At 49.7% G+C, this 15913-nt stretch overlaps 1 protein-coding gene across 5 annotated transcripts in view; it reads left to right on the top strand.

Annotated features, from left to right (window-relative positions):
- The window catches only part of Dnah10 (dynein, axonemal, heavy chain 10), a 123367-nt gene that overhangs the window by 73750 nt on the left and 33704 nt on the right, over nucleotides 1-15913 (top strand). For 4 of the 5 annotated variants that reach the window (XM_039090119.2, XM_008769272.4, XM_039090122.2 and 1 more), the window contains 8 exons: nucleotides 1753-1875; nucleotides 3537-3671; nucleotides 3947-4163; nucleotides 6171-6290; nucleotides 8268-8413; nucleotides 12510-12662; nucleotides 14322-14582; nucleotides 15518-15690. In XM_039090119.2, the coding sequence (XP_038946047.1) occupies nucleotides 1753-1875; nucleotides 3537-3671; nucleotides 3947-4163; nucleotides 6171-6290; nucleotides 8268-8413; nucleotides 12510-12662; nucleotides 14322-14582; nucleotides 15518-15690 (1328 nt within the window). Of the gene's footprint in view, nucleotides 1-1752; nucleotides 1876-3536; nucleotides 3672-3946; nucleotides 4164-6170; nucleotides 6291-8267; nucleotides 8414-12509; nucleotides 12663-14321; nucleotides 14583-15517; nucleotides 15691-15913 lie in introns of those variants that run through there. The other variant, XR_005491954.2, reaches the window with a different exon arrangement.

Raw genomic sequence — 15913 nt, 5'->3', positions numbered from 1 at the left:
TTCAGTCCTTTACTAAATTTAGACCCGAGTTTGGGTTTGGAAAGATGGCTCAGTGGTTAAGCGAATGTACTATTCCATAGTTCCTGAGTTTGCCTTCCAGCACCCAGCTCACAAGCGCCCATCACATGAGCTCTGGAAGATACAATACCGTCTTCTGGCCCCTCCAGGTACTACACTTACATAGTGCACACACACACACACACACACACACAACACAAGCTTTTAATGCTACACATTATTACTGGACATAATGTCATATGCTTGTAATCCCAGCAAATTAGAAGACTGCTAGATTTCCATGAGTCTGAGACCTATAGCAAGTCCCGAGCTTACAGAAGCAAAGCAAAAGTTAAAAACTTTACACATTCCTTAATGATGGAGTCCTCTGAATGTGAGGATTCGTCTACTGCATCACTTGCTGGCCCTCCCTCCTCAGAATACTATATCGCTGACTTGTTTAACAGCGCACCCTATTTACATAGTTTTGAATATGGAAATACTGCATAGCCAACTATTAAACTGTAATTCATTCTTTGCCTCTTTGGACCATTTGTTTTTGTCTGGAGTTTGTAGTGACCTTCCTTTTTTTCTCACAGTTTGTCTTGATCTTCATTAAGAAATTCTTTCTATCATGTCAAGAATTGAACCCTCCCTTTTTCCCCTAGAGACCACTTTCCCAGTCTCCCCTCTCCCCATTTCCTGATTACCATACCGAGTGCTTGTTTTATAGCTGTGCCTTAGGACTCGATCTTGCCCCAGCTTAATAGTGACATCGTCTTTCTCCAGTCTGCAGAATCCATCGGTGCACTTGTGTTTGTGTATATGGTGGTCTAGTTGGCCCATGTAACTGTGTCTTTTATGAAGAGAGACATCTGTCAATGTTGTTAACTTTAGACTTACACTTTGTGATACCTGATGCTGGCCATGTTAAAAACAAAACAGAGAGGAAGAGAAGAAAACTGTAACATGATATTTGGGGCCTGGGACCTTTGGTCAGTTAGTAGAGAGCTTGTAGTGTGTTGTTTTTGCTCTACCCAGAAGTCCCACCTATACCTTCTGCCCTTCTGCCCTTCTGCTCAGCAATTGGCCCATGGCTTTCTTTACTGACAGATCAAGAACCAATTGGGGAACAGGACCTTAGCATCAGAACTGCCCCTACAAAGCCCACCTTGCATTCCCAAGGCCCTAAGTTTATCCCCAACACTGCATAAAGCAGATGTGTTGACAGACCCCTGTCATTCAAGCCCTCAGGAAGTGGAAGTGTGAGGACTGGGAGTTCAAGGTTATCCTTAATTACAGGGTAGCCCGGACTACATACGATCCTACCTTAAAAAACTGAAACAGCCTGGCAGTAGTTGCAGATTCCTTTAATCCCTTGGGAGGCAGAGGCAGGTGGATCTCTGTGAGCTTGAGGCTAGCTTGGTCTGGCTAGCCAAGACCACACAAGGAATCCCTGTCTTGGAAAAGAAAAAGGAAATAAAGAAAAAAAAAACAGAGCAAAAACCAATCAATCAATCAAACAAACAAAAAGTAAACAAAACAAATTGGCTGGAGAGACGACCTAGTGGTTCGCATGGGCAATCTCATCATGACCGCCATGTTTGGTTAAAAATCTCACAACAGCTGTGCCGACTATCGGCAGGGCTTCAAGTCCTTGCGAATCTTTGCACAAGGAGGGCCTTGGCATGCGGACCATGTGTTAGCAGCCGTGAGCAGAGGCCTTACTAGCTGAAGGGTTTGCTTTCTTCCCAGGTTGGAGACTTGCAATACGCATCCCCGGCCACTGTGTCTCGATGCGGGATGGTCTATGTGGACCCTAAGAACTTGAAATACCAACCATACTGGAAAAAATGGCTACAACAAATACAAAACAAGGTGAGAATTGTCCTCAAAGCGCTCAAGCATGAGCAGGCGTGTCATACAAGGGATGCTTGGAGGAGAGAGCACCTTGTCCTCCACCTGCTGTGTGTGTCCCTGAGTGCACAGTCTGACGGGTCTCTGGGTCATGTGTCCTGTTGAGATGGGCAATGATATTCACAGATTAGGCCTGGAATCAAGACACCTCTGCAAAGAGGCAGATAGGAAACATTCTCAGTTGCATGAGTGAGTTTCTTTTGTACCTACTCAAGTTTGCCTCTAGGGTGGGAACACAGCCAGAGACAATAGACACTGCAGGGACATGACTGTAGCCAGCAAATGTTAACCCAGGTAGATTCTGGTTAACATACATCTGGACACACACACACACACACACACACACACACACACACACCAGTGTGCAAACCTGGTTCAGATGAGCCCAGTAGTTAAGGAGAGACGGGATGCCCCATTCTGCGCTTTGGCTCAACTGCATGAGTGTCATGCACATGAACCAGTTTGCCCTGTGGTAGAGATCGCCTGGCTTCAGCTAAGGGCTGTGCCCCATCTTAACAGGACTCATGGAAAGTTGATGTATGTCAGGGCCACAGGAAGCAATGTCCTATGGGGAGGCTTTTCTTCATGGGGACTCATAAAGACCCATGAGTCCCCTGGTGGACATCGATGCCATGTTGAAAAGACACTTCCAGTGCTCAACTTAATTTTTTTTTTTTTTTGGTTCTTTTTTTCGGAGCTGGGGACCAAACCCAGGGCCTTGCGCTTCCTAGGTAAGCGCTCTACCACTGAGCTAAATCCCCAACCCTCAACTTTACTTTCTTAAGATAAACTTTACTTTTTGACTAAGTACACACGCACGTGCACACGCACACGCGCGCGCGCGCGCGCGCACACACACACACACACACACACACACACACACACACATGAGTACAGTGTCAAGAAGAAGGCATCTGACCCCCTGGAGCTGGAGTTACAGCAGTTATGAGCTTCCCAATGTGGGTCCTGGGAACTGAACTTTGGTTCCTCTACAAAAGCAATCCACCATCTTAAACTTTTAAAAAAATATATTATTTTATTATATTATGCATATTAGTGGTTTTGCCTGTACGTATTTATGCACACTGTGTGCAAGCCTGCTTCACTCAGGGAGGTCAGATGATGATGTCAGATCCTCTGGGATTGGAGTCATAGCCTGTTGGGAGCCACCATGTAGGTGTAGAGAATTGGACACGGGTCCTCTGTAAAAGCAACAAATAGTCTTAACTGCTGGCCCATGGCTCCGGAGTTAGCACACCCTCGTAACCATGGAGACTGTCCCCCTAGCCATACATCCTGCTACGTTCCTTTGAACTCTTTGCTGAATGACTGGTTGTGACACTTGAAGTCTAAGACCATCAGCTTCTCTTCTGTAGAAAGGAAACTATTATCCCCTGTCATCCCAGAGTTGGGGTACATTGTGGTAGGAAAGGGAAATGGCCATAGCTAAAGAATCTTTCTTGTGTGTGACGTCACACTCATGGAAGTCACCGGCCCTGGGGTTCGGCCCCCATTGAAATCATGGTCATAGCTATTTCTTCTGCTTCTTGGGACAAGGCAAACCTCTGATGAAGTTCCAGTTAAAAGGACCCTTGGAAAGGATTTGGATCTCTCCTCCGTAGGTAGAGCAAAAGTATTTAAATGACCTCTTCGAGAAGTATGTGCCAATTCTCATCGACTTGATCATCGAAGGGATTTTAGATGGGAGGCAAGGGGAGAAGCTGAAGATGGTGGTCCCTCAGACAGACCTAAATATGGTAAGAACACCTCTCAGCTGAGGGCAGAGGGAAGGCTGCCCCAGAGATGGCCCTGGGGGTGGGGGAGGGGCCGAGGGAAACAGTGATGCCTCGTGGATGATTGGTGGGGCGTATTCTCGGGACCCCCATGCAAGCCGAGGCGCCAGGCTCTACAGGTCCAAACCAATATGGTGGGCATAGGTGCCATCACTGTGGGATAGGGAACCCCAGCACTCAGGATAGGATGGTGTCGTGGAGGTCAGAAAGATGGGCTGAAACAGGCTCTTTGTGACCAGGTGACCCAGTTAACCAAGATGATGGACTCGCTACTAGAAGGAGAAATTGAGGACCCTGACCTGCTAGAGTGCTTCTTCCTGGAGGCTCTCTACTGTTCGCTGGGCTCCTCCCTCCTTGAGGAAGGAAGGATCAAATTTGACGAGTGTATTAAAAACCTCTCCTCAATGCCCACTGCGGAGACTGAAGGAAACTGGGCCCGTCCTGGAGAATTGCCAGGTAGGAATCAAGAACCTCTCTTGGGTGCAGAGGAGATGAACAAACTTTTCCTTGTTCCTGCCTGTGCGGGTTGGCAGACTGTGTGGTTTGGCGGCCTGGGTGACATGACTACTACTGCATTCGAGACTTCAAGTGTGTTGCCCACTCCAGCAGGCCAACCCCCAGACGCCACCGCTAGCGGAGGCTGCCCCTCTGACGCCATCTTGGACCCTTATGCTCCGGCTGTGTCTCAGCTCTCCATGCTGGACAAACCCCTAGGGTTCCCCGTTTTATCTTGGGGCTCCCCCATCTGTCTCATAGACCAGCAGGAAGACAGCCTATGAAGGGTTTAAGGTTTTATTACTTATTCACTTTACATCTGTTCGCTGCCCCGCTTCCGGTCACCCCTTCCCATAATCCGTATCCCCGCCCCAACCTCCCCTTCTCCTCTGATCAGGTGGGGGCCTCTTGGGTATCCCCCCACCCTGGTACATCAAGTCTGTGAGCCTAGGCACATCACCTCCCACTGAGGCCAGACAAGACAGCCCAGCTATAAGAGCATATCCCAAGGACAGGCAAGAGCTTTTGGGATAGCCCCACTCCAGTTATTTGGGGCCTACACGAAGACCCAAACTGTACATCTGCTACATATGTGTGTGGAGGCGAGACGTAGGCCCAGCCTGTGTATGTTCTTTGGTTGATGGTTCAGACTCAAGGGTCCAGGTTAGTTGACTCCGTTAGTCTTCCTGTGGAGTTTTTATACCCTTCTGGGCCCACAATCCTTCCTCCTATTCTTCCATAAGAGTCCCCTGTCCACTGTTTGGCTGTGGGCGTCTGCATCTGTCTGGGTCAGCTGCTGGGTGGAGACTCTCAGGAGACAGCTATGCTAGGCTTCTGTCTGCAAGCATAACAGAGTGTCATTAATGGTGTCAGGGATTGGTGCTTGCCCATGGGATGAGTGTCAAAATGGGCCATTCCCACAGTCTGTGTTCAAAGTCCTTAGTCATCAGGGAAATGCAAAGCAAAACAACTCTGAAATTCCATCTCACACCGGTCAGAAGGGCTAAGATCAAAAACTCAGGTGACAGAGGTGACAGCAGATGCTGGCCAGGATGTGGAGCAAGGGGAGCACTCCTCCATTGCTGGTGGGAGTGCCAACTTGTACAAACCACTCTGGCAAAAAATTTGGTGGTTTCTCAGAAACTGGGAATAGTCCTACCACTCCTGGGTTTAAGATTTTTCGTGAAGGGGCTGGAGAGATGGCTCAGTGGTTAAGAGCACTGACTGCTCTTCCAGAGGTCCTGAGTTCAATTCCCAGCAACCACATGGTGGCTCACAACCATCTGTAAAGAGATCTGATGCCCTCTTCTGGTGTATCTGAAGACAGCTACAGTGTACTTATATATAATAAATGAATAAATCTTTAAAAAAAAAATATTTTTTGTGAAGACATTCGCCCTTAAATACGAACAGCTGGAGCCCACGAACGGCCTTCTGCTTGGAGAAGCAGTCTGTCCCAGAGATGGGTGGGCAAGGCACACATGCCAACGGGGATCCTGTGAGGAAATGGTGTGGAGAGTAGGGTGCAGAGGTGGGCAGGGTTCCAGCTCTGGAGCTGTCCTGGACACCACAGTTCTCCACCTCTTCCCTATCCTGTCTTTGCCCAATGCTCTCATGGGCTGTGGATCATGGGCCATACCCATACTTCTCCAGTCTTAGAGTTCAGCATCTGCATCAAAATTGTTTACGTGCCTCTATCTTCCCTTGTTTGGACCACCAGCATCTATAAGGGTGGGGACATGGCTTTTCACCCCACGGTTGTGTCCCCACGGAAGGCTTGGTGGCTAATTGCAAACAGGTAGTGCTGGTTCAAAATTCTCAGACTCTGACCCATGTGAGGACAGCGTCGATTCTGGGTACCTATCCTGTAAAACCGTAGCAAGTACAGACAGTGCATTCCAGATGTGTCGGAATCTATCCTGTTCCCACGTCCATGACCAAAGCAACATGACTCCTTGTCCCCTGCAGGGCATCTTCCCACCCTGTATGAGTTTCATTTTGATTCCAAGCGGAACTATTGGATCCCATGGAACAAGCTAGTTCCTGAGTACGTTCACAACCACCAGAAGAGATTTGTCGACATCCTGGGTGTGTAAGCACTGCTCCTGAGCTTGGCTTCCTGGTGTGAATGAGTGTGGAAGGGTGTGAGAAGACAACTGTGGCCTCATTGACAACTGAGTGCCATCCAGGGAACTGGTTGGGGGTGGCTAGAGCTTGGCACCATGGGTCCTTTGGGGTCCCTCTTTGTCCCATGCCTCTGAGCATCTCTGTGTGACTGTGTCCTGGGCATTTCTGGATAAACTGAGGCTCATGGTGGCCCATTCTCCACTTTCCTTTGCCTTTCCTAGGGTGTCCCAGCCACAGAGCCGGATAGGTTCAGGGAGGGCAGGAGGGAAGCCACAGCCTCGGTTCGCAAAGGGTGTGGGCCTGGAGAGTTCTGTTCAATCCCCTATGACTCCACAGTCGGCGTGTCCGGTCTGGTGCATGGTGCTAATGCAGCAAGACACCTGCATTTTCTCAGCAGCCCCCTGGGACTGAAACTTTCCTACGGGAGGGTGGGTGGGCTGCACCTGACTGGGCTATGATGCTGCCTGCAGAAGAGGTTTCCAGGAAACCAGGAAATCGGCCCTGAGCTGGGTTTTCATTTAGAGTGCAAATCAGCTGGGGTTCCGGGAGCAGGGTGGTTGGAGTTGGGTCAGTTGCCATAATCACTTTGCCAAGGAAATATTTCATACTTAATTTGATCCAGTGGATGTCACATCCCCCAAAACCCCGTGGAATGGCAGGGAAACTGAGGCTAGTCAGGTTCACCAGTGCAGTCAGAGCTTGGCTTAAAAACAACAAAACAAACACCAGGTGGCAGCACAGTGGCGCACCTCTTTGATCCCAGTACTTGGGAGGCAGAGGCAGGCAGGTTTCTGTGAGTTCAAGGCCAGTCTGGTCTACAGAGTGAGTTCCAGGACAACCAGGGCTACACATGGAAACCCTGTCTTGAAAAGCCAAAAACAACCCAGGTTGGAGAGATGGCTTAGTGGTTCAATGGCCAGCAACCACATGACAGTCAACAACTGACTGAAACTCCAGCTCCAGGGGATCTGGCTCCTTCCCTCACACAGACACACACGTAGGCAAAAACCACTAATGCATATTCAAAACTCGAAAAAAAAATCAAAACAAAATTGCTTGTGTGTGTGTGTGTGTGTATGTGTGTGTGTGTGTGTGTGTGTGTGTGTGTGTGTATTGCAGGTGTATGCACCTGGGCACACTTGGGGAAGCATAAGCACCCTGTCATGTGTCTTCCTATAATGCTCTGTGCTTTCTTGCCTTGAGACAGGGCCCTTCCTGAGCCTGTTCTGGCTCTCCTGACTGGCCAGCAAGCTCTCAGGACCTGCCTGTCTTTTTCATTCTCCTGGATATTAGCATTGAAGACACATACAGCCACACCCACAAGCCACACCCACACAGCCACACCCACACAAAGCCACACACACACACACACACACACATACACACAGCCACACACACACATACACACACAGCCACACACACACATACACACACAGCCACACACACACACCCACACAGCCACACCCACAGCCACACCCACACAAAGCCACACACACAGCCACACACACATACACACACAGCCACACACACACACACACAGAGCCACACCCACAGCCCCCCACACACACAGCCACACACACACACAGCCACACACACACACAGACACAGACACACACACACACACACACAGCCACACACACACACACAGCCACACACACAGCCCCCCCCACACAGCCACACACACACACAGCCACACACACACACAGACACAGACACACACACACACACACACACACACACACACAGCCGTGTGTGGGCTTTTAATGTAGGTGCTGGGGATTTGGACTCAGGTCCTCATGCTTCCAGAACACGGTTCATGCCCACTGAGCCACCTCTCTGGTCCCAGCTACCTCTTCTTGGATGCACGGGGCTCTGCGTGAATGGCCGATGCCCAAATGCCCTGCGTTCCTGTGACACTCGGATTCCCCTATCTTGCAGTTCACACCGTGGATACCACCCGCACCACTTGGATACTAGAACAGATGGTTAAAATCAAGCACCCTGTTCTTTTTGTGGGCGAATCCGGCACGTCCAAGACAGCCACTACCCAGAACTTCCTCAAAAATCTGAACGAGGAGACCAATGTAAGTGTCCGTTTGTCTTAGTCACCAGTTGCTGCATAACAAGCTACCCTGGCACCCAGTGGCTTAAGGTCACAAGCCCTTATTATGTCTCATTCTCCATGGGTCAGGGATTGCCAAGGGGCCTAGCTGGGCGACTCAAGTCCAGGTTCTCTCGTGAAGTTGTAGCTAAGTGTTGGTGAAGGCTGTGTTCATTTGAAGGCCTGGCTGGGGCTGGATGAGTGTCTTCTAAGATGGCATTTTGTGTGGCTGGAGGCCTCAGATCCTCACAGTGTGGACCTTTGCTATAACAAAAGACTCGAGGGGTTGGGGATTTAGCTCAGTGGTAGAGCGCTTGCCTAGCAAGCGCAAGGCCCTGGGTTCGGTCCCCAGCTCCGAAAAAAAAGAACCAAAAAAAAAAAAAAAAAAAAAAAAAAAAGACTCGAGACCTGGTAAGTTACAAAGAGTAGAAGTTTACTCCACCCCACTCTCGGGGGCCAGCCGTCCAAGAGCATGGTGGTGCTGTCTGACAGCCAAGGGCCTTCTTGGTACAGGGCAATGTGGTGGAAAGAGAGAGCCCACCAGAGAAAGTCCCACCTTCATAACAGAAAAGAAAAGCCACTTCTTTAGAACCCTGAGTCGGCTTCTCTGCAAATGGCTTGATAACGTGTTTGAGCGCTCTCCTATCCCTCAGAGGTCCCGGGACCCTCCAAGACTCACTAGCACGAAATGAGGGATTATGTCCCCCACACATTCTGTTCACAGCAGTGACATCCAAAGGCGACTGGCCTCCTTCACAGTGGACATCTCAGATGTTCCTTTGGGACAGCGTCAGGAATGCACCACACCATCCCAGAGACTCAGACAAACACATGTGTTTCTTTTCACAATGTCAGAATCTACTGAATAATAAGAAATTTACGAGGTTTCAGTGGCAGCTGTTTATCACAAAGTCCACCTACCTACCTTGGGGACCTGTAGCCAACCTTTGGCCATTTTGTGGGTTCGTCTTTCTCCCACCCTCTCCACCCCATTTCTCCCACCCTTTCAAGCCCCTAGATAGGAGAGAGAAAGGGCAGAGGGGAGAGGGTGACGTTATCATTAGACCACTTCCTGCTGATTAGGGGCGCTGGGCTCCTTGGGGCAAGTTTGATCTCACAGTCAGGATATATAACTTCTTATCTCCTTTCTTTGTGCATGACTACTTAACAAGCCACAACCAATAGCAACCAACCAGCAACCCATCCCACCATTCCCCCCGAATGCCGTAGCATTCATAGACCCTCTGAAAAGCCCCGTGATTCCAAATGTATCTGCAGCTGGCAAAACCACGCCCCTGCTGGAGCACGAGGCAAATCACAGTCAGCTGCTGTGGACAGCCTGAAGCAGCCCCATATCCCTGAACCTGGGATTAAAACAAAAACATTTTCCCAGGAAAGAGCAGGTGACGAGACGGATGAGGGACAGTTGGGTACTCTGTGTCAACAGCAGGGGACAGAGCCAAGTCCTTAGTCCTGGTACACACACCAGGAATCATACGATAGGTTTGGTGTGCAGCCATGCTAACACAGTATCCGATGCCCATCACTCTGTGGGGTCCAGAGGGAGTTACACTCTTTCTTTCGTCTGGTGGAGGTGCTAAGTCCTTGGGCCTGGCTTCCCTGACATTTTAATAAGCCCTTGTGCCCCCCTACAGTTTTGATTCTTCCCAATAAACATAGAAGGGTAGTTCATTTTTCACTTCCAGGAATGAGTCATTTATCAGTCTGTGCTGGTTTGGGGGTGGGGAGAGGGGTGGGGCAATTTCTGGGGGTAATAGAAATCCTTCTCCCCCAGTGGAGTCAAAAGTAGCTTGTCTAAGTCTCTTAGGACGGTATGCAGACCAAAGGGCCACCGTTTTATATAACATGGAGCCACTTAGAGTGGGATGCATCCTGGGCTCAGTACATAGCCTTGCTGGGGCCTCTCACTCATAATTCTGCCATATCGGAGGGGACACACCGGGAGACCTCTGCTCCCCTCGATTGGACATGGGGTGCAGGCAATAGAGGGCCATTGTGGAGGATGTCTGCCACTCTCTGTCATCCTTTTGTATATTCTAGAACTTGGTCAAATGTGAAGGTCTGCTATGAACAGGTTCCCAGGCTGGACACCAGCACAGGACAAGTTGAAGCTCACACAACTCTCTGGGGACTCGTAGCGGGGCCCGGACATGGGGAAAATGAGGGTGTCCATTGTGACAGGGATGCCGCGTCCTTTCCTCATACACGGTCACGCCCGGGGGCCTGTTTACACCCTCCGTGTCCCTCTACTGGCTTCAACAGTTTTTCTACTCTCACAGTCTGGTTTTGTTTATCTCTATCCACCTCTGTGCTTCCCTTTTCTGCGATAAAAACATGGCCACTGCAGCTAATAGAAGGGCTGACTTGGGTCTTATGGTTCCAGAGGGGTAAGACTCCATTGCCATCCTGGGGAAGGGTGGCAACAACACCAGGCATGGTGGCAGGGACAACTGAGAGCTCATGTCTCAAACAGCCAGAAACCAAGAATGCTAACTGGGAATGGGGTGTGTCTTTTAAAATCTCAACGCCCACCCCAGTGATAGGCATCCTCCTGCAGCGAGGCCATGCCTCCTAATCTTCTCCCAACAGTGCCCACAACTGGATACCAAGTATCCAATTCCCCGAGACTTATGGGAAATCGCCAGTGACCGATCTCTGTGAGTTCTGGGTAGCCTGGTCTGAAGAGCGTGTTCCAGCATACCCAGGAGAGAGACGCTGTTTCTACAAACATAAAAAGGCAGCAACGTTCCCCAGTTCCTTCTCTGATGCTTTCCATTTTGTGCTTCTTCTCCTGTGGCCTCTGGAAGGCAACTGGGCCTCTGGGGCAGAGGGTGCTCAGCTGGGCTTTACACTGCAAGGAATATTGGATGGATGAGGCCTGCCTCCCTGTCTCCCCTCACGTAGTCACAGCAATGTGGTGTGTTTAGCTTTAATGGTGTCATAGTGGAGCGCACATAGCTGGCTCTAGAACCTGCAGGACTTCCAGATCTGTGGAAGCCTCGAGAGGCAGCCACACTCAGAATCCTCTGTGTGCGCCACTTTTCCGGGCTCCTGCCCCTAGACCTCATTGGCTGTGAGCAGACACACACATACAGAGAACCTGTTATTCCTTTATGTACATGGGTTTGTGGCTGAATATGAGTATGTGTGTGTGTGTGTGTGTGTGTGTGTGTGTGTGTGTGTACACTCATGCTCACAGTTCCTCTAAGGGCATGAGAGAGAGAGAGAGAGAGAGAGAGAGAGAGAGAGAGAGAGAGAGCGTGAGAGCGCCTTGTGCAAGAGCTTGCATAGGAACATTTTCTCTCCAACTATGAAGTTTGGCCTCCTTATTATCAGACAGCTGCCTTGAAAACAGTCAATGTTTAAAATTCATCTGCCACGGTGAGTGGACCAGCAGATGTCATTAAAGTTACCTTTCCTGACTCCGAAGGGTCAAGCCATTACCCTTTTGGAGGCCGCCCAGGTGGAACAACACTCTCCCTCCCACCACATATCATCACATGACTTCCTGAGAGTTTCTCTCTAACCACCCAGCTAGAAAGGACCAAGGAATGATCCTACCCAAGTCCAGCTTGATGAACCAAACGAGTGTGACGGGAGTCACTCACAGAAGCAGGGTGACCTGTGGGTAATTAGCTGGTTGTGTAGCTTAGGGAGGGTTGGGAGGACTTCAGTGTCTTTCCATCCCTCTGCCGGTCAATGAAGGGATGTTAGTGGGTCCGACCTTGTGACATCTCCCATCACAAAGGAGTCGCAACTGCTCTGCTTCCTAGACAGCGTGGCCTCAGGGACAGTGCTCCACAGCCTGCATTGTCCAAGGCTCCTGAGTGGCAACATGGAACCTAACAGAAGGACACAGGATACTATTGTTGTTGAGACAGGGTCTCACTGTGTAGACCAGGCTGGCCTTGAACTTACAGAGATCCCCTGTCTCCCGAGTGTGCCACCGCAACCAGCCCTGGGTTTAGCTCTTAAAGCTGAGGAAGCGCCACATGTACATCCTTCTGGAAAGGTTAGTTTGGAAACCAGTGGTTATACCAGCCTCTGCTCTTTGGCAGATTGTACTGATGGTCAATTTCTCCTCTCGGACCACATCCCTGGACATCCAGAGAAATCTAGAAGCCAACGTAGAGAAGAGGACGAAGGACACGTATGGGCCGCCCATGGGGAAGCGCCTGCTGGTGTTCATGGATGACATGAACATGCCAAAGGTGAGCGGGGCTTGCAGGGGTTGGATAGGTGTGTGCGTGTGTGTGTACACGTGTGCGTGTGTGTGCGTGTGTGCATGTGTGTGCATGCGTGTGTGAGTGTGCGTGTGTGTGTGCGTGTGTGTGTGTGCGCGTGTGTGTGCGCGTGTGTGTCTTAAAGTGACACTTTAAGATTTTTAGTTTTTGAGACTAATTTTTATTTATTTTTATGGGCGTGTGCTTTCGTGTGTAGATGATACCACACGTACCCAAAGAGACTGGAAGAAGGGTGTTAGATCCTTCGGGAGCTAGAGTTACAGGTGGTTGAAAGTTGCCTGACATGGAGCCGAGAACAGAACTCTGATCGTCTGGAAGAGCAGCTTAACCACCGAGCCACCTCTTTAGGTCTGAGCGGGTGTCTTTGACTCCACGCAGTGTGGCAGCCAGCTGAGATGGCAGGTCCCCAGGGCTCCTCTCACACAGGCCTCCTCGCTGCATGACATGGTCTCCCATACCAGGAGTAAAGCTGCCGCCAGTGTCTGAGGGGGGCTTTCCTAGTGAACTCTGCCCGTTGTTGCCTCTGTTCTCACCCATGCGGGAGGCAGAGCGGCAGGCACCTTCCACGGCATGCTCAGTTCCACAGTGGGGCTGGGGCCCGACAGGCGGACAGCTTTCTCAGCATCCTGGAATTGAGATTCGTATTGGGTCACAGAACCTTTCTCCTCTGGAAATTTGTCGTCTGGAAGAACTCCGCAAACGGCAGGATCAGTGCATCTGTAGCATGTCTGGCCATATGCCCACTGTTCATCCACATATCATGCACTTACTATTTTATTTATCCACTATTTATCTGCTTATTTTTCCATCCATATGATAAGGAATCTGTATACCAATTCATCCCCTATCCATCCACTTATCCATCTCTCCATCCACCCACTCACCCATCTATTTATCCATCCACTCACCCATCCATCTACTTGCTCACCATCTGCCCACCCACACTACCTACCCACTCTTCTGTCTATTCATCTACCTACTCATTCATCCATCTACCCATCCATCTGTCCATCTACCTGCTCTCCCTTCTATCTATCCATCTGCCCATCCTTCCATCCACCCACCCACCCTCCCATACCTACCCACTCTTCTGTCTACCCATCTACCTATTCACCCATTCATCTATCCATCTATCATGTGTCCATATACCTACCCAATCATCCATCTATCCATCCATCCATCCATCCACCTACCTACCCACTCATATATCTATCCATCGATCCATCCTCCAATCACCACTCATCTATCCACTCATCTAACCATCCATACATCCATCCAAATGCATATACACACATTCTTCCATCTATCCATCCATCCATACACTCACCTACCCATCTATACATTCGTCCATCCACCCACTCCATTTGCTGAACTCTTCCCAGGAAACTGGTGACGTCTCATGTGTAAATCTCAGTGGTTTTTGCCTTCATGGAGTGAACAGTGAGGTGAGGGAGACAGACCTTAAACCTCAGGAGTGAATAGACATCTGTAGACTGGAGAAATCCTGTGAGGACATCCCAAAATGCTCAGAGGAAAACAGGAGAGGTGAGCTTTTGAGGTCACCACAGCCTTGCAAAGCCCTGCTTTTTTGATCCCGCTTTTCTCTTTCCTCTAAAACCCTGCCAGGTGGATGAGTATGGAACCCAGCAGCCCATCGCTCTGCTGAAGCTGCTGCTGGAAAAGGGCTACTTATATGACCGTGGGAAAGAACTCAATTGTAAGAGTATCCGTGATCTGGGCTTCATCGCTGCCATGGGCAAGGCAGGAGGGGGCCGCAACGAGGTGGACCCCAGGTTCCTGTCATTGTTCAGCGTCTTCAATGTCCCTTTCCCGTCGGAGGAGTCCCTGCACTTGATCTACTACTCCATTCTGAAGGGCCACACCTCGGTAAGTGGGCTTTCTTTACCCACAAGGAGGACCACTCGTGGGTGTGTGAAGGCCTGATTTATTTACCCTGGAGTGGGGTCTGTGCACTCCAGGCTTCAGCCAGGAGGGGAGCAGGAGGAACCTCGAGCCTTGTGTGACTCTGTTTAACCACAGATGACGGTCATATCCCACATACCCCAATGTCGAAAGGCTAAAAACCAGGCAGGGCAGTCAGAGCAGGTCAGCTGGTGAGCTGCACCCACATGTTAAAAGTGGAAAATCCGTGGAATTGGAGAGTCATTATTCTAACCATTTTAGCAGATGCAGTTCAGAGGCATTTTTGATCCATTCTGTCTTGACTAACTCTTCTCACTGTGTAAATTTTTTTTAATCTCAAATTTTTCTCTTTTGTTTCAACTTTATTCAATTTTTTTTTCTTTTTTCTTTTTTTTGGAGCTGGGGACCGAACCCAGGGCCTTGCGCTTGCTAGACAAGCGCTCTACCACTGAGCTAAATCCCCAACCCCCTCAATCTTTTTTTTATAGTCCAGACTTTTCCCCCTCCCACACCTCCTCCCCCCACCCCCATCTCCACGAGGACGTCCCCACCCCCTAGCCCCTACCCCAGAACTTTTTTTTTTAATCCAGAGGAAACCTGTACCCATTACACGACCCCACGTATCCCAGGTAGGCCTCGAGTCTCTTCCAGCCCCCGGAAGCCGCTCACTTCCCTCCACCTCTGCGGCTCCGCCTGCCTGTGGTACCCACATCAGTGGGCGCTGGCATCCGGCTGTGCTCACTTAGCACCAGGTTTTCCAGATTCATCCGCACGCCTGTGTCTCATGACTTTTCCTAATCAAATACTATTCTATCACAAAAATACCACGTTTCGCCTATCCATTCTCCTACTGATAGACACGGTGGGTCTTTCTTTCCTTTTTTTTTTTTTTTTTAAAGACATTTGCAGAGAGCATTAGTGGCGTGAGCAGGAAGCTGACATTCTGCACGTTAACGCTTTACAAAAACATCGTTCAGGATCTACCTCCCACCCCTTCGAAGTTCCATTACATCTTCAACCTTCGAGACCTCTCCAGGGTTTTTAATGGCCTTGTCCTTACTAATCCAGATCGGTGAGTTTGGGGGTTTGTTTTACTAAAATATACTCTAAAGGCTTGAATGGCTTTTGTTAGGACTTACCAACGAATCCAATGGCAAGAGAAAAAAAAAAAGGTGGCAGCGAGTTACATGGCATCCTTGATTATATTAATTGAGAAACAGATAAATGCTTAGGTCATTCTCAACCTGTGGGGGGCGACCCCTTTGAGGCTGAACAATCCTTTCACAGGGGTCTCC

The sequence above is a fragment of the Rattus norvegicus genome, chromosome 12 (assembly GCF_036323735.1).
Source record: "Rattus norvegicus strain BN/NHsdMcwi chromosome 12, GRCr8, whole genome shotgun sequence".
Taxonomy (NCBI): Eukaryota; Metazoa; Chordata; class Mammalia; order Rodentia; family Muridae; genus Rattus; species Rattus norvegicus.
Note: the sequence above shows the minus strand (reverse complement) of the source record. Positions and strands in the feature narration are given on the sequence as shown.